Source organism: Dermacentor albipictus, chromosome 5, assembly GCF_038994185.2.
Source record: "Dermacentor albipictus isolate Rhodes 1998 colony chromosome 5, USDA_Dalb.pri_finalv2, whole genome shotgun sequence".
In the NCBI taxonomy this organism is placed as follows: domain Eukaryota; kingdom Metazoa; phylum Arthropoda; class Arachnida; order Ixodida; family Ixodidae; genus Dermacentor; species Dermacentor albipictus.
Window position 1 is genome coordinate 130,279,944 of NC_091825.1, and position 21,783 is coordinate 130,301,726.

At 46.8% G+C, this 21,783-nt stretch overlaps 1 protein-coding gene across 11 annotated transcripts in view; it reads right to left on the minus strand.

The window, feature by feature from the left end:
* LOC135906374 (transcription initiation protein SPT3 homolog) overlaps positions 1 to 21,783 on the minus strand; it is a 585,543-nt gene that overhangs the window by 490,117 nt on the left and 73,643 nt on the right. For 5 of the 11 annotated variants that reach the window (XM_065437736.2, XM_065437735.2, XM_065437733.2 and 2 more), the window contains one exon: positions 11,844 to 11,897. The exons of the other annotated variants lie outside the window; for them this stretch is intronic. In XM_065437736.2, coding sequence (XP_065293808.2) covers positions 11,844 to 11,897 — 54 coding nt within the window. The remainder of the gene's footprint in view (positions 1 to 11,843; positions 11,898 to 21,783) is intronic. 11 annotated transcript variants of the gene reach the window in all.

A 21,783-nucleotide genomic window follows, 5' to 3' on the forward strand; every position in this document is an offset into this window, starting at 1 on the left:
AAAATCTGATCAGCGGGTCAAGCGCGTCGGCTTTTATACAGCAGTCGTCGAAAGTTCCAGACTAATCGCTGGGACCCGCGTGTCTTCCAGAAAGTTCTACACCAATCGCATCACGCGGTGAAATCAGATAACACAAGTTTCGGCGACAACAGATAGTGGATAGAAGCATCGATAACATTCCAGAAACTTCCGATACATGCAGGAGCGTCCCGCGCTGTGCGATAACATTTTTTAGGCGGCGAAACGTGATCGCCCGATAAAGATAGGCAAGCGCACGTGTCAATACCCCCCCCCCCCCCCCCTCTTAAAGAAAGCATTGACACGATGCTGCAAACAAACGAAAGTAAAAAAACAGCCGTAGCTATGAAACAACAAAACAAGGAAGTTCGTCAGCGTGCGTAAAAGGGTTTAAGACGCACCACGTGCACAACGTCAGGTCGTGCGCGGCGCCTCTGTGAATGCGAAATGCCGTCTGGCGCGACCTCATAGTCCAGTGCGCCAAAGCGTCAAATGACCTTGTAGGGTCCGAAATAGCGTCGCAGACACCCAAACCCAAACACGGTCACCAGGCTGGTACTCGACGAAGCGTCGTCGGAAGTTGTAGTGTCGGCAGTCGGTACGCAGCTGGTTCTTGATCCGTAGGCGGGCGAGTTGTCGGGCTTCTTCGGCGCGCTGGAGATAGGTAGCGACGTCAAGATTCTCTTCGTCAGTGACGTGCGGCAGCATGGCGTCGAGCGTCGTCGTCGTGTTCCTGCCGTAAACCAGCTTAAACGGCGTGATCTGTGTTGTTTCTTGCACCGCCGTGTTGTAAGCAAAGGTTACGTACGGCAGGGCCGCGTCCCACGTCTTGTACTCGACGTCGACGTACATTGCTAGCATGTCGGCGAGGGTTTTGTTCAGGCGCTCCGTGAGATCATTCGTCTGTGGCTTGTCTGGCTGTATTGCAGAATGGCTTGGGTGAGGAGCTCTGCTGTAAAGGCTGTTCCTCTGTAGGTGGTGAGGACTTCTGGGGCACCATGTCGCAGCAGGATGTTCTCGACGAAAAATTTCGCCACTTCGGCTGCGCTGCCTTTCTGTAGAGCTTTAGTTTCAGCGAAGCGGGATGTTTACGCCGGAAATGGTCCCAACAAATCCATCCCGATGTGCTGAAATGGTCGGCAAGGAGGTTTGATCGGCTGCAGTAATCCTGCTGGCCTTGTCGGTGGTGTCTTGCGTCGCTTACAGTCTCGGCATTTCTTGACGTAACGGGCGACGTCGGCGGTCAGACGCGGCCAGTAATACCTTTCCTGTACCCTCGACAGCGTTCGGGAGAATCCGAAGTGCCCAGCGGTTGGGTCGTCGTGTAGGGCGTGCAGTACTTCTGGACGCAGCACTGGCGGAACAACAAGAAGGTAGCTGGCGCGGACTGGTGAGAAGTTCTTTACGATCAGGTTGTTTTGTAGTGTGATCGAAGACAATCCGCGCTTAAATGCCCTCGGGACTACGTCGGTGTTCCCTTCCAAATACTCGACGAGGCCTTTTAGCTCCAGGTCTGCTCGTTGCTGCTTAGTGAAGTCTTCCGCGCTTATTATTCCGAGGAAGGCGTCGTCGTCCTCGTCGTCTTGCGGTGGGGGATCGATGGGGGCGCGTGATAGGCAGTCGGCGTCAGAGTGTTTTCGTCCGGACTTGTAGATTACCGTGACGTCATACTCTAGCAGTCTGAAGCTCCACCTCGCCAGCCGTCCTGAAGGGTCCTTTAAGTTGGCTAGCCAACACAACGCGTGATGGTCGCTGACGACCTTGAATGGCCTGCCATATAGGTAAGGGTGGAATTTTGCTGTAGTCCAAATGATGGCGAGGAATGCCTTTTCAGTCGTAGAATAATTGCCTTCCGCTTTTGACAGCGACCGGTTAGCATATCACCCATTCATGGCCGTCTTTCTTCTGGACTAGGATGGCACCGAGGCCTAGGCTATTGGCGTCAGTGTGGATTTTGGTATCGGCGTCTTCGTCGAAATGTGCAAGTACCGGCGACAACTGCATGCGTCGTTTTAGTTCTTGAAATGCGTCAGCCTGCGGCGTTTGCCACCTGAACTGGACATCAGGGCCGCTATCTCGTACACGTCCGAAAAGCCGACGTTCGATTTCACCTCCCGCGATTGGACGAGATTGGCCAAGGCCGCGATATCGGCGCAGCCTGGACAATCGCGCGAGGCGAAATCGAACGTCGGCTTTTCGGACGTGTACAAGATAGCGGCCCAGATTTGGTTAGATGCGTGAACGGCTCAGCGATGCATGAAAAGTCCTTGACAAAGCGCCTGTAGTAGGCACACATGCCAAGGAATCTACGCACTGCCTCCTTGTCGATGGGCTGCGGGAACATTTCCAGGTCGGCGTGCCGGAAAAGACAGGCCATCTCCTCCGTGAAGATAGCGATCGTCTCATTTGGCAGCTGCACTCTGGTTTCTAGTAGAGCTTGGGCTCGCTCTTTTTGCACGACGGTTGTAAATATTTGCAAGAAGCCGCTTCGGAACGGGTCCCACGTCGTTAAGGTGGCTTCTCGATTCTCGAACCAGGTCCTGGCGGCGTCTTCCGATGCGAAGTAGACATGTTGCAGCTTGACGTTGCTGTCCCAATTATTAAACGTAGCGACAATCTCATACGTCTCCAGCCAGCTTTCCGGGTCCTCAGATGTAGAACCGCGGAACGTCGGTGTATCCCTGGGCTGCTGCAGAATTATTGAGGCTGCTGCGGCTGCCATTGAGGTTGTCTTCTTGGTCGTCTCTGGACGATCTTCTTGCGTCTCTGATAGAATTCCGTGTTCCGGCGGTAGCTGCTGCAGCCGGTGGCTTGCTCGCTGGTTCTTGGCGACGGTGGTGTTGTCTTCCGCGTTCGGGCTTGGGTCACGGCTTTGTGGGGGCATCCGGTACATGAACGCAAAGCACCTGCACCAGATGTCACGTGGTAGTGACGGTTGATGACACAGCAAGAAAACTCTGAATGGCAAAACTAACTTTATTGTGCGAATCTGCGCCCAGAAAAACAGGCTACACTCAATGCTCAACGAAAACGGCGAACACAGTCAGCGATCGTCGAAAATCTGGTCAGTGGGTCAAGCGCGTCGGCTTATATACAGCAGTCGTCGAATGTTCCAGGCTAATCGCTGGGACCCGCGTGTCTTCCACAAAGCTCTACACCATTCGCGTCACGCGATGAAATCAGATAAGACAAGGTTCGGCGACAACAGACAGCGGATAGAACCATCAATAACATTCCAGAAACTTCCGATACATGCAGGCGCGTCCCACGCTGTGCGATAACATTTGTTAGGTGGCGAAACGTGGTCACCCGATAAAGATAGGCAAGTGCACTTGTCAATATCACAGCGGTGCGCGCGCCTTTACCTGTGCTCCCGCGGCGCTCGGTTTCGATATTGCCTGGATTTACCGGTTAAATTCGGTGATAAGTATATTGAATTAGGTGCGATTTTCGAGATTTCTTTTTTTTATGTGAGAGGGCATTAAAATGTGACTGCCTTCAAGTTCTCGATTTAAGCAAATGCCCCTAAGGCACTAAATAAATACCTAATTATTATTTTTGTTAATCGGTCTTCTGAAGCTCTAGTTATCAGCGGCAAAGTATGTCCGCTCCGCGTATGAACTTGTCTGCAAAAACACCACCTTCACGGCGCTGATAGCCTTTTTTATACAAATCTGTATATTGTTTCATCAAAAAAATTATTCATCAAGTTCCACTCGATGAACATAATGGCTAGGGATGTCAGCTTTCTCTCGCCGAGGAAGGAGGGCAGGCAATTCTCAATCAAGTAAAGCTTTGGAAATGACTGTTTGGTTTCACAGTTTGAAAGTGGAATACTCAAATAATTCCAAAGGGAAATAGAGACGTTAAAGAATATCCTTAGAAATATTGTTTGCCTTAGACGTAGACTAAAACATTTAACTGCTTCTGCACAACAATATGCACTTCACGAACCAACCAAGTTAAAAAAATTGATTGCAGCATGAAACATATGTTGCAAGTGGATTCTCCTTCTTTATGTGCGCCTCCAGGCTCTTATATTTAATAAAGGGGAAATCAGACATCCACCCGTTCGTAGCAATATTCCTACACAGAGGACCCATAAGGGTCGCTCGAAAGAAAAGCCTCGCAGTTGAAGAAAAATTCGTCCTGGTCCTGGACTCGAAAGCGGGACCACGGCCTTTCCGGGGCAGCCGCTCTACCATCTGAGCTAACCAGGCGGGTAGCAGACGGTTACGTCAAAATCTTGCCTTTGCTTCGAGTTGTTGACAAATTCGACTTTGCCAGGCTGCCTGCTAGCTGCCTGGTTGACGGCGAACCCCAGTATTTCGTGACTACGAGACAAACGCGGAGGGGGCGTTTAGCATTCTTTGATATACGTATCTATCTATCTATCTATCTATCTATCTATCTATCTATCTATCTATCTATCTATCTATCTATCTATCTATCTATCTATCTATCTATCTATCTATCTATCTATCTATCTATCTATCTATCTATCTATCTATCTATCTATCTATCTATCTATCTATCTATCTATCTATCTATCTATCTATCTATCTATCTATCTATCTATCTATCTATCTATCTATCTATCTATCTATCTATCTATCTATCTATCTATCTATCTATCTATCTATCTATCTATCTATCTATCTATCTATCTATCTATCTATCTATCTATCTATCTATCTATCTATCTATCTATCTATCTATCTATCTATCTATCTATCTATCTATCTATCTATCTATCTATCTATCTATCTATCTATCTATCTATCTATCTATCTATCTATCTATCTATCTATCTATCTATCTATCTATCTATCTATTTTGTGTGGGATCTGAATTTTGTTGCGATAAAATTATCCGGTTACTTGAGGCGCGTTGGTGCCGGAGCCGTCGTTTCCATCGTTCTGGTGTCGACGGCATCGTTCTGGTATCGACGGCACTTGCGCGGTCTCGCTTGTGGAGGCTTTAGAAACTCCCCAGAGACGTGTGCAGCGCGTTTGGGCTCCAAAAGCGACGAAGCCAAGCGGACTCACCGTCGCACTCCACTTAGTCGGCTTTGCCGGCGCGAGGGCGTATACCGTTCTGACTTCATGCTGCTGGCGTGAGCTCTACGAGCACACACACTGACGTTCCTGCTGAGGAGCTTTGTGCGCGTCCTTCTTGCATTCACTGGTCTAAACTGAACGGACAGTAAACGTCGAGCTAAATCCATATGATCGTTTTTTATTTCTTCTTCTTCGGGCGCTGGCAAAGGTCGACGGTTTTCTTTCGGTCTCAGTCCTTCGGCGTCATCTCGGGCACCATCGAAATGGGACCGCCATGGGTGCGAAGTCTGCAACGCCGCTAACAGCGCTGGTCATCACGTACCGCTCCGAGACACCTTCAGCGCTAGGTTAAATCTTGCTATCGCTTTCTATGCTTCGTCATAGCGCAAAACTGCTATTTGTTTTAACGCGATAACATTATAGAGACGAATGGCACGCACTTTATAGGTATCCATCTGACAAGAAAAACAAAAACAAAAACATGAGTTGATTCCGAATACATTGCAGTCTAACAGAAGGAAAAGAGCTACACTTTGCCACGAGATAAGAATGCTTGCGATTGTGGCGTAATGATCAGAGCATTTGGGCTGCTGCGCGATGGCGTGTAGAGGCACGAGGCGTGTTGAGCGTACGCGAGCACACTATACAGTGTGCCCGAAATCGAATATTTGTAAGATATGAGTAGCATAGAAACGCCACCTTGATAAGTGAAAGCATGCTATAGGGGGCCTGCGACGCACTTTCGCCCGGTTGTCGAGATGGCTACCGCGGGTCGGATGAACAAAACCCATCTTTCATGCTATAGGTTAGGCTCAGTAATCGCTATGCTGCAAAACGCGGTGCAGAATGTGAACAGTTTATGAACAGCGTCTAAATAACGGCATCACGAAAGCTTCGCTTCACATATACATTCCAGCATGTGCATAGGATCTGACGTCATTGTAGCGATATAAAAATATATATTTTTCAAACTTATATAGGATTATACTGTCGCCTAATTTCACAGCAGGTAACTTCTGCACGAATTTTCGTCTAAGGTCACCCGCCAAACCAGTACAAACGAATATTACAAGAATTAAAAAAAATTATGGGATTTTATGTGCCAAAACCACTTTCTGATTATGAGGCACGCCGTAGTGAAAGATTCCGGAAATTTCGACCACCTGGGGTTCTTTAACGTGCACCTAAATCTAAGTACACGGGTGTTTTCGCATTTCACCCCCATCGAAATGCGGCCGCCGTGGCCGGGATTCGATCCCCCGACCTCGTGCTCAGCAGCCTAACACCATAGCCACTGAGCAACCACGGCGGGTATTACAAGAAGGCGGGAGCACATTTGGGTTTAGAGTGCCGCGTCAGCACACACCTGCAAAATTAGTTTGTCCCTTTGAGAACGTCCCACAGAGAAGAAGAGGTTATTAGGGGGAGAAAAACGCGCCCTTAATTAAAGGTTAGCCGAAAACACCACAGAAATAAATTTATTAGCCAATATGTTAGTAAAACAAGCTCACTGACAACGCGCGTACTGAAGAAAAGAATAGGGTGTTACAGATGAACAAAAGCAGCGTTTCGCGCCGCTCAGCCCTGTATAACGGAAAACAGGAGCTCATTTTGTGAACTTGAAACAATGAAGTTCTTTTCGATTTTCGTATGTACGAACCAAGTGCGTAATATAGCAGTAGAGATGGATAAAGGAACAACCAGGACTCATGTTTCTTTTCGTTGAAATGACCGTCGTTTCACTATACGCCCATAAAGTTATTCAGTCTTAATATTTCGAACTCAATTTGTTGTAGGAACAGGACACAACGATGATGATTGTTATACGGCAAGGGAAAAAGAAACAGATACAGGCTGTGCCAATTGAACTGGCTCATTACGGCGTCCCGAGTCCTCTAAAGGCGTGAACCTTTTTAGAGCGTAACTCTCAGGCGCCCGTTACTGCGTTGAGCGTCGGCGTGCCTCGTCCTCCCTCGGCGTAACCGAGCGAACGATGACGGAGCGAACGCGGAGCGCAGCGGCGGATGAAAGAAGGCGAGAACAAAGAGAGCGCGAGAAGGAAAGCGGAGGAAGCCACCTTGAAGCCTCACCAGATGGGGCTAACGTCCGAGCATCCGCGGCACCGACTATGCAGGGGAAAGAAAAAAAAATAAGAAAGCTTGCCGTTGGGCACAGCGTTCGCCGCAAGCATTCTTCGGTAAAGATTATGGTTGCGTAAGCTGCAGTTGTCGGGAAGCGGCAACTGTGTGGCCGGTCTATATTTAGCGCCGCACATCGCGGCTCTGCCAGTCAGTACGGTGATCGGTGCGATGCGTCTTGTATATCGCGAAACGAAAACACGTATAGGGCTGCGCTCATATTTCGCATTAGGGAGTATCGTAATCGTTGGTGCATTTTTTCGTCTTGTTTTATGTTCTTTGTCGCACCGAACGCAGATACTACTCAGGTTACGTCTACGCTGTACACGGACGTACACGGACACGCACACGCATACACGGACACGCACACGCATACACGCACACGCACACACACACGTACACACACGCGCGCACGCACTCACATTTGCGGTTTACATTCCCCTAGAAGCGATTTTGTGCAGTTCCTGTAGTGCGGCGAAGTCATCAGAAATACCACTCGCTTCAGCGTATAAGGTCCATACGGCACGCACGCTGCCAGACTAATCGAACGCAAAGCATCGCATTCCTTGCCCACGCGAGGAAACAGAAGAGAACGAAACGCGAAAGCTAGAAGAAAGCCGCAACAAACCGCAACACGGCCAAGCCAAACGGCGAAGAGAACTGGCTGGATACAGAAGTATAGGTATAGTGGCGAAGCCGAACGTTCAGGGCGTTCCGGTCGTGTGCAGTCAATACCGCACGATGCCAGGTTTCGACTCGCAGATGCGTTTACAGCGTCGGCAACTCGCTACCGATGACCATCCAGCAAACAGGCAGACAAAGCACCCCGCGCGCCTGAAGTTAGAAAGCTCAAAAGATCGGTGTCCCCGCAGGCATCCGTAAATCAGGACAGAGCGTCGTTCCTATCGGTCTTTCCCTCTGGGCACAAGCGCAAACAGAAAAAAAAGGAAACGTTCTGTCCTCCGCAGCCAACTCTGAGAAAGGGTTGCTAGTGAGTGCGCAGTGTGCCAACGATCGCTGGCACAGCCAGGAAAATTAGTTTTTCCTAACCCCGCAATACGGGGCACCTGAACGATGTGGCGAACTAAGAGTCGCATTCCTGCAGAACACCTACGCAGAAATGTGTGCTGCGCTCGAGGCGTGTCCACGAATCGGCAGCGTTTGGGGAGGTTGGCTTTGTTAATCAACACGGGGTCGGGGTGTACGATTCTTTGTGTACTCAATAGCTTCGGGATAGAATGCAATTATGCAACTCGATTAACCCCCGAACGAGTGCCCTTGTGCGCTCGCTGAAAAAAAAAAGCCGCGCCGTTCATTGCATTAGTGGGGCATTCTCTGCGCGTGCGTACGTGTTTGTAGCCAACTAAGCCAACACCGAAGCATATACAAAAAAAACGTTGACGGTAACTTTCCCTCCGGGAGGTAAAAAGTTTCGTCGCATCGCCGGCGCACTCTTAGGCGCTTGTTTGTGCATAGAAGCACCGCGTGGAAAGGCTGTCAGCTGGAAGCCACGAAACTTTGCAGGCGGGATCATTCCTACAAAAAAAAAGTGATACAAGTACAACTAAGTCGATTTCGCTTTCTCTCTCCCACTCTGTTTACTCCTCAACGTTGGTCTCATGTGTACAGCGATCATTTCATCCCTTTAGCTGTAGGTGTTCTTTCTACAGGATGTTGCTCACTAAGAGCTCGAAACCGGGCCCACCACATGCCAAAAGAATGTCCTATAGGGTTGGTATGCTACTATGCGTGCTTCCACTACCATCTGCGTCACTGCGCAGCTCCCCTGTTTCTAAACAACCTCCCATCTTCCAACATCCTGCAGACTTTGCGCCTCCGCTTCCGCTTAATTGACCGTGATCACAAAGTGTCTTCAGGCAACCCACGTAGTCAAGTTTAAAAGTTAACATGCTGGCTACGAAGCTTAACTCGTAAAATGTGTTTTATTGGAACTCCACTGGAGTTTTGCGATGTGATTTAAAAAAGGTCCACGTGAGCTTGTGAGCTTTTGCGGAATAATAACTGTATTGCCATTGAGTGATTCTGCGCAGTCGATGATACTACGAAACTTTTTGAAAAGCAACGTCAGGTCAATATAAGTTTCCAAACAATATCTGAACTAACTACACGCTAACGAAGTTTCTTATTACGCCCGCAAACTTGATCACCAAGACGTGTTGTCAACTTAATGTAAGGTATATTTTCATTCGAGACTGTTCGTTTTGTATCACTTTTTGCAGGGATTGGCCGTTACTGGAGATAATGAAGGCAGAGCTTAATGCAACGCATGAACCGGTAACAGGCTCGGTTGCATGCGCATAAGGGTCGAGTGAATGCTACGGATTGCGCATAAAGTCAGTTGTGTTCCGGTTTTGTAATGTCAAATTATGTGCTAGCTTGTTTACAGGCTGGGCTGCTTCAGCTATCAATAAAATTAGAGAAACAAAACTTTTTCCTTCGCGTTTTTTTCGAGAAGCTTCGTCGACGAGGTCATTGCCATAGATACCATATCCCAGCTGCCACTGAAGTCCGATGTTGTTGTGCCCTTTCATAATTCCGTTGCATTTCACATATCTCCGACACGAGTTGTTCACAAGACCCACGTAGAATAGATAGCTGATAGAGCACACTGACTGTTTCCGTTGTGGTTCGGCGAACCCGAGGAGCATTAAGTTGAGGAAATATAATGAAGAACATCTTTTGTTGGATTAAGAGACGGCTAAGCACGAGGTCCAACTTTCGCTAAGTAATTTGTGATTGGCTACTTGATCTATGGCCCCTTTCAATAGGCAACTTTAGAGCAGCCGCGTCAGCTAAATAATGCTTTACTTAAACAATACTTTACTGAACAATTACGCCAACAGCGATTAGGGGCGTTAATACCGACTGCAATGCTGCAACCACAAAAACAGTATTTCTGAATAATTTTTCGCGTGAGGACGCAGAAAGTTGGTGCGTTTGCGTATCCACTTCGTGTTAAAGACAGCGTTATGATAAGAGTTGTGCAAACCTGGACCGGAACATTAATAAAATCTGGACAAAATGTGGACATTGAGAAAGAAGACGATTTCAAAACACATTGTGGGACAGTGCATAGAACACCAAGATACGTTTAGATCGTTTTATTGGCATCAAAATGGTTATCATAATCAGGCGGCCAAAAACACGTGCTGATTTGTTCTCTGCCATTGAAAAGGATTGTCGAAAACATCTCAGGCAGCTCGTACAACCTGTGTCTCTTTTCTCCTTTAGGATATTCTTACAGTCATCTGGAGGGCAAGAGCTCTGCTTCCACAGAGACGAATAGAAAAAAACCCGAGCCCTCTTGTAATCGCCAATCACTACTCTTGGCTACGCGCCCACTCCATGTCAGGTTTCCACGCGAGTTTTTCTTTAGCAGGACCAGCCCTCCAATTTTTCTCCTACAGAACCTAAGGTTTCAAGTCGCACCTCCACGTCAAGCCCCGCTATTTCCAACATCGCCATTTTCACTATAGTTCTATACTCATCAATGGTCCTCGAAGCCGCATGAGTGTCCGTATATGTTAAGCGCGTATCATGTCTTGGAGGGAAGCAGCGCACAAGTGTAAGGAACCCAAACGTATGCTACTTTTGTTTGTCGCACGGGCTCAGTGAATGAAACATTGCGGGATTTGATAGCAAACCCCATCGACAGCGCTTGAATGGCACAAGACTCTGGTATAGTGGAACACGATGCAGCACACACTAAGTACATACAAGACACAAAGTATTGCGAGCCATGATTGAATAGCCGGATGAATTTACGGCAAACCTCTGATGTTTCGTAGATGAGCACCCGGAATGAAAATGACACTACATGGTCGCGATAAGATCAACCTCTCCGTTTAAGAGCTATTTGAGAGCGAACGCATACACGTCATGAACCCCTCTGTCAAGTGCAGCAGACATATGATGCGCGTGAAATAAATGTATTACTTTCACAGTACTTACATTCTTGAACAAAGTTAACAGCACTAGTTCTTCGGACACCGTAGCAAGGAAAATATTAGTTCTCCCTGCCAAGGCTAAAATATTAGCTGCAGTTGCATGGCAAAAGTCGGAACAAGCTAGTTCAGTCAATCGCTGGAAATGTTATACAAAACCTGAACTGCGGGGACAATCTGAGGTTCCGGGACACCTAATGTAAATTCGGGACATTTCGGGACAACAAAGTTGCTCAAGATCAGGTCCAAGCAGTTCGGTAGATGCATGTACGTAGCTGTCACTAACATCGGGGCATTTCTTTTTTTTTAAACTTAGACAGGTCACGGAAATCTCAAGTCTGGTAATGATAACTTAAAGGCGCACTGTGCTGCTTTAATCCGTGACCACGCGAATTCCGCATGGAATCACAGCGCGCTGATCGGATCACTAAGTGCTGGTATGGGCCGACGTCACGCTGTAAATACATTGGAAATATCCTTCCTTTGGCGACCACCTAAAGGGCTAACTTTCAGCTAGCCCCTCCCTGAAGGCTACTGTCAAGTCAGTGGTTTCATCGTTCCTGACTCCCAGGGTTCGCTCTGAAGTTAAAATTAATAGCTGTGACAAAGCCTTCCAGAGCAGAGAAGTAATTCTGTCGGATGCTGAGGGTGCACTCACTTACCGAGGTCTTTCCACACCGCGGATTCCAAAGTGTCAGAGTGATCGACTCGAGGCACTAACAAAAGAAAGCAAAGAACAAAAAGCACAAACCCAGCGTCACCAAGATTAGCGCTCTTCGTTGTAAAGAATGGCGTAAACTCGGCCTTGATTTATAACACTCACAGTGTTTATGCTTATCGCGAGGTTTTCATTTCTCGATGTTTCGTTTTTTACACGTTTTAAAACCTTTAAGGATGCTCTTCCGCGAAGAAAAACGAGCCAGATTGAACGGAAGCACATTTGAGGCTTCTATATTCATTTTCTCCGCGGGACAACCTGTTTTCTTTTTCCTTTGTTACGCATTCTTTGTTTTCACCCTGTTAAGGAAGCTATGCTCCTTCTTACTCCCTTCGTCCCCACAGTTACCTTCCCCCTTCCCACCCTATACCCACACCATCCCCAATCTTCCCAACCGCTTCTTTTCACTCCGTGAAAGGATTCAGGACGGTCCTTTTAACACCGTCTCCGCAGCACCCCGATCTTCGGCTAGAAAAATGGGATAAATAAATTATTCCAGGGAGAACCATGTCACTTAGCCTTTGCTACCATTCTCGTATGAAAAGCCAAAATAAAAAAAATGGAAGAAATACGCAGTGACGTAAAAAAAAGTAAAGCTGTAAAGAATCCTGTCAACTTGCAGGGAACTCGAAAGAGAATTTAGGGAAAGTGCGACGAATTCCAAGCACCCTTCCTTTCCCCTTTCACCGCGTGATAAATAAAGTGATTACTGAAGATGGAAATTCGTTTCAGTACGAAGACCTCCCCTTCTTTTTCGTTCAGTTTCTTTTTTTCCTTGCATGTGTGTCTACAGGCCATGCTCCTCCTCATCAGAGCTTTGAAAAGGTTCTGCATGAATGCAGCATTTTTCTTCGTTCTTTAATTTGAAGCATTCACCAAATCGGGTAACAGCGTAAGACAGCGAACGCACGGGAGTAACATTGCGACTTGCGTATTCCAGTGTAGCGCTGGCTATAGCACTCTGAAAATTTTTACACTTTAGGAGTGTTGACTTGTCCCATGGGTAACACCCCTACTGTTAGGGCTTTAAGAAATTTTACAGCGAACGACAACAAGCTCTAACTAGACGTGCGATGAGCAAAGGCATGGTTGAAAACATCGTAAAAATTCTGAAAGCCTTGGACGCACAGAAATATCTGACAAGACTGTTTGACAGCGACAGCATTGAAAATTTATTCAATACACCTTTCGTGTCTTCTGTCGCAGCTATCATCTTTGCCAGAAAGATTCGGCAAACAAGATACCTTCACTGGTCTCCATGAACAATTCGATCTTACCCCTCAAACATGAAGAAGTTAGCTATGGGACAATCAAACGCCCTTTAAACACACATAAAGATGTAAAATCTGTACCTTGTTTAGGCTAGAGTTCTTGTTACAGTACGAAATTGGGCAATACGCGCAATGCGCTCGCAACGTGTGACAGGAAAGCAAACAGAACTATAGCAGAGGAATTTCAACAGCAAATGCTTGAATATTGGGCTTAACACTGCACGGTACCGCATTTTTTTTCTGCTTTTCCCTCGCCATCGTCATCGGCCTTGACAACATGTATACACTTCCAGGACAGAGACCTCGCCTTGAAATTTCTAATTGTCCCTCTTCTACGTATCTCTAATCAAGTCAATAGTTGGAAATTCCCATATCTTACGGATCAAGTCTTATTTCTTATAAATTTTTGAATATCGATGTTACAGTGTTTTAGCCTGGCGCAGCTAGGCGTATACTTCTTCAGACACATTAAAGCGCTAGAGCAGGTCCAGTCCGAGCCCGAACAGGACTCGGGCTGGACACCGCGGGCCCGAGCCGGGCTTGTGTCTGTTCACTGAAGGGACTTAGTCAGATCTTTGAGCATATGCGGGCGTTCTGCATAAATCCAACGCATTGTGTGCGAAGCTAAATTGACAAGTTGGAAAAGTTGGCTCTTAATTACCTTAGCTAATAAAATAAAAAATAAGATTAAAGTTTTGATTCGTTTTTGTTACTACAACAACAAGCTTTCTTCCTCCGGAAGTAAAAAAAAAAAAGAACAATCACACCAAAAGTCGCTTTTTATACGATTTGACTGGTACCGCTTTCGATATCGTTCCTTTACTGCAGTTGGGCTGTTTTACCAATTTTTTTTTATTGCGTACAACATTCAATATTACTTAATATGCACTACAGTACAGATCGGTGGTTTCCCTTTAACCGCATTAGCAATGTTCTTCGTGGGCATGAAGTCTATACAGGAGCCGTCGTGTCCTCGGCAGGGTCGGTTTGGCAGCTCCTTCTCCAATCACGCGTGTGTAACTGTTTGTGGTGTCAAGAAAACTTGCTCTCCATAATTTCAAATCAAAAAGGAGAAAATACTGTTAGCTGTGAAAGCCTTGTCATGTTGTATAGCTTGATCAAACTGTGTGTACGATCCTCGCCTCCGTTATTATTTTCGTGCCCAAATTGGAATATGTGGGTTTGAATGTACAGCTGTTTCTGGCAGTCTTACACTAAAAATAATTTTAAGCTTTTTCTTTATGCAATAGTTATTTATGAATAAAAAGGCATTTGATAAATATGTATACGAAACCATTACAGTGTTTTCAACATAAAGTGTACGCAAATGCTTTAAAATAAGGCCTTGGTAGAAAATTTTAACCCAGGTTATGCTTCATTCGGCTCTCTCATGCCTCTGTGCACTTTATATGCTGAAAAAAAAACGCTTTTGTTCTATTGCTTTATTCTCAGTGCGCCATATTTAAGGCATGTGCAGACAGATGTCCTTCGGCGTAACAGGTCATGCAGGCGCGGGCCTAGGCTAAGCTCGGGCTGCAAACGACGGGCCCGCGCTGGACCCTGACCAAGAAACGAGGCCTGTGCAGTGCTTTGAGGCACACAACGGAATGCCGGAACACCAGAATACGTACCCAGGAACAGCGTAGCTGGTTGCGGGACTTTGTGACTTTGTAATCGACGATAACCGTGTACTACAAGGAATGGTTGCTGTATCGCACCACTCTCGTTCGAAAAATTAAAAGTAGAAAGATATCTCCATATCTCCACGATGACTGTGCCGGAACCGGCACGCTTACACCAGTACATAAGCAGATCACGGTTTGTGATCTGCGATATGTGTTCTCCGCGTTTTGGGTGGAAACAACTGGGCAAGCTATTGCCACCATTAATTGCTGTTCGAGTCGGTGCCTTCTGGTAGCCCGGTACACACGTCTGCTAGCCAGTCTACGTTATGCTAACACGCTTTTATCCTGTTTGAATTTCAGTTTTATATATCTCCTTTAATATATTATCTTTCAGTTTTATATATTGACGGTGTTCAGCATAAGCTATGGTTATAAACTGATAGCATTCGCATATAGTAAGGATAGTTCCACATAGGGATCGATTCCTTACTTGAAATATCGCTATGGCTTCACTGTGATCTAAATGTTGCTGTCTCCGCCACTGGAAGAAAATTTCCAGGGAAAATGTTTTTACCTACGTGCTTAAATATCTTCCTTCTGTTCATCTGACGACTTTCCTGATTCTCTCCCGTCATCGAAACGTTATCTTTTAACGATTTCACCAACGGCTGCTGTGTAACGAAAAGTGTGCGCTGTGCTCCCGAAAATCACGCTTCACAGCAAGGTGAGTCATACAGCAGGAAAGAGTCGTCTTAACGGCAGCATTTATTCGTCGACACGCATGGGCAACCGTCGAAGTGTATGCGGCCGGGGCCACTGTTTCATCCGTGAATCAGGGGCTCACGTAGTAACTAATAAAACTTAATAAGCAGTCACGCTAACAAAGGAAGGTTCCTGCTATAGCCGGAGGGCACGCTAAAGAAGCCCACCAGAGAGTTAACGCCGCGCGGCCGAGAGATACAGCGACTTCGCTCGGGCTGTGTACAGCACCGAGTGTGACGCAACCAACGTAGCGGGTGGTCTCGACACAGCGGGCGCCTAATGAGCCTCACTATGCAGAAATCACGATGTCTGACCCTTCGCCTCGCTCGGCTCAAGTTTGTGTGTGCCGCCACGGATAACGAGCAATCCCAGAGGCTTCTTCCCCCTGCTCGCTACTTCTGCCCTCCGCGCCGCCTCCCCAACCGTCGGCCGCCTCTTGCCCTCTCGTCTGGATTCTGCAGCTTCCAGCAAAGGCTACCCCATGGCGCTAGTTACCAAACGGCGCGACGTTTATTGGCCGTCTGAGATCACGTCCCGCGAGGGCTCCTCGTGTTGTTATCCGCTTTGAAAGCTTCATTTCACGCTCTCTTAACCGCGCGGGAAAATGTTTTGGTGCAGCGCTGTCGTCGGTTGTCGATGGAGAGTGATGCCTCTAGGGCACAGCTAAGATATGGGACGGAGAAACTAGAGCTTGGTTATCTCGTGTTCATTTGGGTCTTAATTTCCTTTCTTTCTTTCTTTCTTTCTTTCTTTCTTTCTTTCTTTCTTTCTTTCTTTCTTTCTTTCTTTCTTTCTTTCTTTCTTTCTTTCTTTCTTTCTTTCTTTCTTTCTCTAGGGTACGGGCAAAATGTTTTAGCTGTATTTGCTGGTGTCTTTGTCAGAAAATTGTAGCAAATGCTTCTCCAAGTCTTGCTGCAACAGATGACCGTAACTTCAGACAGACACAAGCGCACAATTCATTCCAGTTCTTCCGTGCAATGTATGAGCAGTTTTCAAGTTAGGTAAGCTGATAACTGCACAGAAAAGGGCGATTAGAATAATTTATGCACGAAAGCTCTAAACGCCAAAGTCGTGCGTACCGTCAATACCAAAAGATTGTTGGTTCGAAAAAGCACGTCAATTCATTTTTACAGCAAAAGCTGTATATGCCTAACCTTCCGTAGTTTTTTCGGCGACCGGCAACAGAAACGGACTTGGTGATTTCTAACAAACCCATACGGGTGCAGTGCGGTGACGCATATGTCAAAATGCGGGACAGATTGGAACGCTCGCCGTGAACAATAGCGCGTTGTCAAAGTTATCGCAATATATAAGCAGCAGAAGTATCGGCGCTAAATACGGCTGAGTTATCGATGGGGCGGACACATATAGTTCGTACAGCCGAAGAACAACATGCGCACGTGGAGCGCCGGAGGGAACAGCAAGGAGAATGTAAACGGCGCAGGCGCGAAACGACCACCGACGAAGAATGTTCCCGCGATGCTGAACGAAAGCGACAATCGCGAGCCCAGGTACCTCTGAACGAGCAATGACGCCAGACTCGCAACGCGAAAAAATGACAACCATTCCACTCTTTGAAGGTGGAATGGCAGCGAAAGCACTTAGCTTTTCGTTGGAGAGCTTTGACTGTCGTTAGCTTTCGCTGCCATTCCATGTTCATAGAGTGGAATGGCTGTCATTTTCTTTTTTAGTTCAATGGTAATATAAAAACTACCGTCCGTATGCTTTCGAGACATGCGTCCAGAAAATACGCCATGAGCTTGCAAAAGGCCAGTCAGGTCAACTTCTCTTGTTGTTATCAAACACACGCTCTCTTTCAAATAGCGCTTAAACTGGCAGAGCAGATTTTTCTCTCCTGGCTCACTTAATATGTTTTTAAATTTTCGCTGTAATGTTACATGGCAACGAGAAGCGAGAACTGCAAGGAGTAAAGGAAGCGGCCGCAAAACAAAATCAGAAAGTGAGAGTAAAGGGCGAAAAGACAGGGTGCACGCCGCCCGGGCGTTCGCAGTCATTAGTCAATTGAGCGCGACGAAACGAGACAGTGTTTCATTGCTACACTTCGTTCCGGCACGCCGAGCGCGACACACACACACACACGGTTCGAGGCAACTATACAGCACTCCGGTCGCCGTGAACGGCTTGTCAAAGCAGCAAAGCAAGCGGGGAGGAACCGGCTGGAAGTGAGAGCGGGGGTGGAAGGCAGAAAGAAAGAACAGCCAACACGGAAAGCGTAGTGACTGGGTGAAAGAGGGGAGACGGAGAGAAAGAGAGAGAGAAAAAAGAAAATGGAAAGATAGAGGCTAGGGGAGACAAAAGGGCTTGGGCGGGACATCGCTGAAAAAAAAGAGGAAATAAAGCAAAAGCAATGAAGTCCTCGTAGAGAAGGTTCTCTGTGCCAGACAAGAGGAACGCTGTGACCGCCCCCCTCTTGACAATAGTCGCAAAGTGGCCAAATTTGCCGCTGAACACGTAACTAAAGCACGCCGTTCGCACGAAGCGAGTTGCTTCTAGCTCTAAGCTGCCGGGAAGTCTTGCTTGGTTTTGTCTTTGCTGTAAAATACTTTAGCAGTACGCCCATCCCTCTGTGTATATTTATTTTTTCTTCTTTCTCTTTTTCAAAGACCAAATTACGTGTAGTGACAACGGTGTAATTTTAGAAGTGATGTATTTCGCGTTGTTCGCATTATAGTTAAGTACTCGTGGTGTTCTCTCGCTTAATCTATGATACTCAGTTATGTAAAGCTAACAATAAACTGAAGGCTTTTCAAGTAATGGCTATGCGAAATTCTGACAGCATGCTGTTTGCAGTTTAGCTGCAATAAATTAACACGTGGCTTCAGCTGGACTGGACAGCTCTCGTTTGGATGGAAGAAACAACGCATGACAGGATAAGCTAGGTATCAGATTCCACACTCTCTTTGTACATATCGTAAATGATCGCAAGAACCATGAGCTACAAAACAAATAACAATTAAGGGTTTATTGCCAGAAACTCCGAATGGAGCACGTATTTCAGTGTTCGCTAAGGTGTTCAAGACGTGCCGTGTGACTTCTGTTGCTTAGGAAGTATACAGTGACATATAAAGTAAGAGGCCGATCTTGTTTTAACAGCGGTACCTGTCATTAGCTGCAAAGTCAGCCTGTGAAAACAACTGTTTCTCTAAATCCTGCAAACACTTCTAGACGAGAGGTCGAACGCGAACGGATGTTATGTGTGAGCTGTTTCTCTAAAGCCTGCAAACACGTCTAGAGGAGAGGCATTCGCACACGTCTAGACTGGCATTCGTCAACTAGACTAGACGCACCCTGCATATATATGTAGGTAAGTCATACGCTTAACTGCACCTTTACACTAAGACATCAGTTAGCTGGGGCTATCAGCGAAGTGGGCTAGTCTGTCTACAAAGTGATAGACATAGAGGAACGCCGTTGCATACGTTCTGCAATTAAACTCTCCGGTATCGGTCCCACGTAGCCGACGAAGGCTTAACCAGACACAGTCAAAGCGCCATATCGCCACCCTTAAAAGCAGCCTATCGGCACGGTGGACTTCTGTACTATTAAAGGACTATATTAGAAGATATTATTTTCGTATAATATTATTAGGAGCCTTCATTATAATAGTCGCACTTAATATTGCTGCAGAAAGAAACGAGGCAGTATGGAAGTACATATACATATATAAACAAAGTGGCGTCAAATCCCTAACATAACGATTTCATTTGGTTCCACTTCAACTGAGATTCCTTTCGCCCTCCGCGGCTGGCTCGCAAGTCGCCGTTACATCAGCCATTGTACGGGTGCAATAGTCGATAAATAAATAATCAAGAACAGGTCATTGGAATATACAGCCCCTGAAAGCCGAAATACAAATTACATCTGCTAAAGCGTACAAAACAAACAAAGTGGCTTCTTTTATCAATTTCACTGAAGGCGGTCGCTCTTCACTTTGCAACTTCAGTAAAAGAAGGTGATTTACACAAAACAACGTTAACTCTGATATTGGTTTTAATAATTCCGTTGCCGAACTGTAATGATCAAAACACAGCGTTTGAAGATTCTGCTTTTATCATTGGATATTAGCACGTCTCTCTATTTGAATTTGTATATATATATATATATATATATATATATATATATATATATATATATATATATATATATATATATATATATATATATATATACATATATATATATATATATATATATATATATATATATATATATATATATATATATATATATATATATATATATATATATATATATACATATATATATCATTCGCGCCAAAGCAATACCTTCGGTATAGTTGAGCGGAAGATCTCAACATACTGTATTGAACAGTGCATGTTAAAGCGTTCTTTGGAAACGAGACGGGATCACTGTTATGGTGTCTGCATATATACTGGTGGCTTCAACAGGCTGCACTTTCTTCAAGACGCTATTATTCTTCCTTTGGGTGAATCGTACTCACACGGCGTGTCTCGACCACCCACGGTGGTTGACACCACGGCCTGAAAATGCATCTTATGTTCGTGAACATACGGCCCTCTATGTTCGACGCCTACAATTTCTCTATACTTACTGCTTCGTCATCAGAGATTGCTTATACGGAAACAAAATACCCTGTGCCAGTACACCTAATCGCCCCGCAATACGGCGCGAGATTCTTCCCAACGACGTTACTCTCAATCTTGTCACCTCTCGCGATACCCGTCCATCCAGTCAACTATGGCATTACATCAACAAGCCTCCGCCGCTGTACTCAGCGAGCGAGGCTTCATAGCTGTCCGGGAAGCTGTCCGTGTCATAAGGCGCCCAGAGTGGGCCCTCTGTAGCAATCTTCAAGCGCCAGCGGTGTCAGCGCGGCGACGTAGGACTGCCATCAGCGACCTGTCGAACGCACCTGACACCGCTCCGCTGTCGTGAAGAGAGCCCCCTGAGAAGATTGTGTTTTGGTTCCTCCGGTCGCGGCTCCTCCATACAAAGCCGTTGCGCCAAAAGGGAGATTGTTTTTTCTGCTTCTCCGTGGCTTCCCGACACTTTCCCGCGACGCGCTATTTATTAATCCCGTTGTTTTCCCGCGAGTCCTCGGTGCCGTATAAATAGCTTTCGGCGGGTCGTGATGGTCTTGACGAGGGAAGTCGATGGTCAGGCCAACGACGGGCGTTTGTCTTTTCGGTGAAAGCGAATAGCAAGAAACGTCTCGGCTGCTTTCAACGCAACCTGCGTCGCCATCTGGCGCGATACAAGCGCTGTGAGCTTGCGCATATTTGCAGAGAGAGAGCACATGGCTTGCCGCTTTTCTTCGCAATGAATCAACTGTCGCGTATCTCCTCATAATGTGCCATTATTATCATGCCTGAATTAAAGCCGTTGCGCATTTTACGCTTTCTCCTCTCCCGTGAACTAATGCCAGGTTTACATGAACTCGAAAAGGTCGGGTAGAATTGACTTGTTGGGCCGGATACGAGTCGTCGGATTCATGTAAAGGCTAGCATGGTGGGGTCGAGCGGGCGTTCAGGTGAGTTCCGTCAATCCGCCTGCAATGGGTGAGTTAACTCCGCCAACACGCTACGCTAGATGCGTATACACGTGGTCGGATCGGGCTGGGTCATCTCGACTTCCGACTCGACACGCTCGCGGGGAGCTCAGGTAAACGAAGCTTATGTGAACGGCACCGAGATTCGTGCGATAGCTTCTTGCCCTTTGTGCTTCTATTACGAATTGGCGCAGACTTCGGTGTGAGACACAAGAATCCTCAAGAATTCAATGTCCTCAGGTCTCTCGGTTAGTGCGCTGCAACACTCCTAACCGAATGCACCACTTCTGCGCCAGTTTACTGTGCACATCCGCGTGCTTGCGTTTTGTGTGCGTACGTGCCTGTACGTGTCAGTGAGTCTTTACCGTTTAAGTAACATAGGCCCGCCACGGCGGACTATGTGGTGGAGAGAGAGAGACCTCCTCACACGTGTTACCGTCAGCCGTCGGCAGCTTCATCGAGCCGGTAGCCGGAACTCTCGCCGTCGAGAGGGACTCTGACACGTAGCAGTGAAGTCGGAGGCAAGCCACGAGACCGTGGAGCGCACTCAAACTCTACGAGAGAGGTGCCCGTCCCCAAAGCCTGACGATTCAAAGGAAAGCTGCACCGGGTGCAGTACGGAAGGAATGAAACCAGCCAAAGTAGTCGGGGGGCCTCGAAAGAAGCAGAACAGCC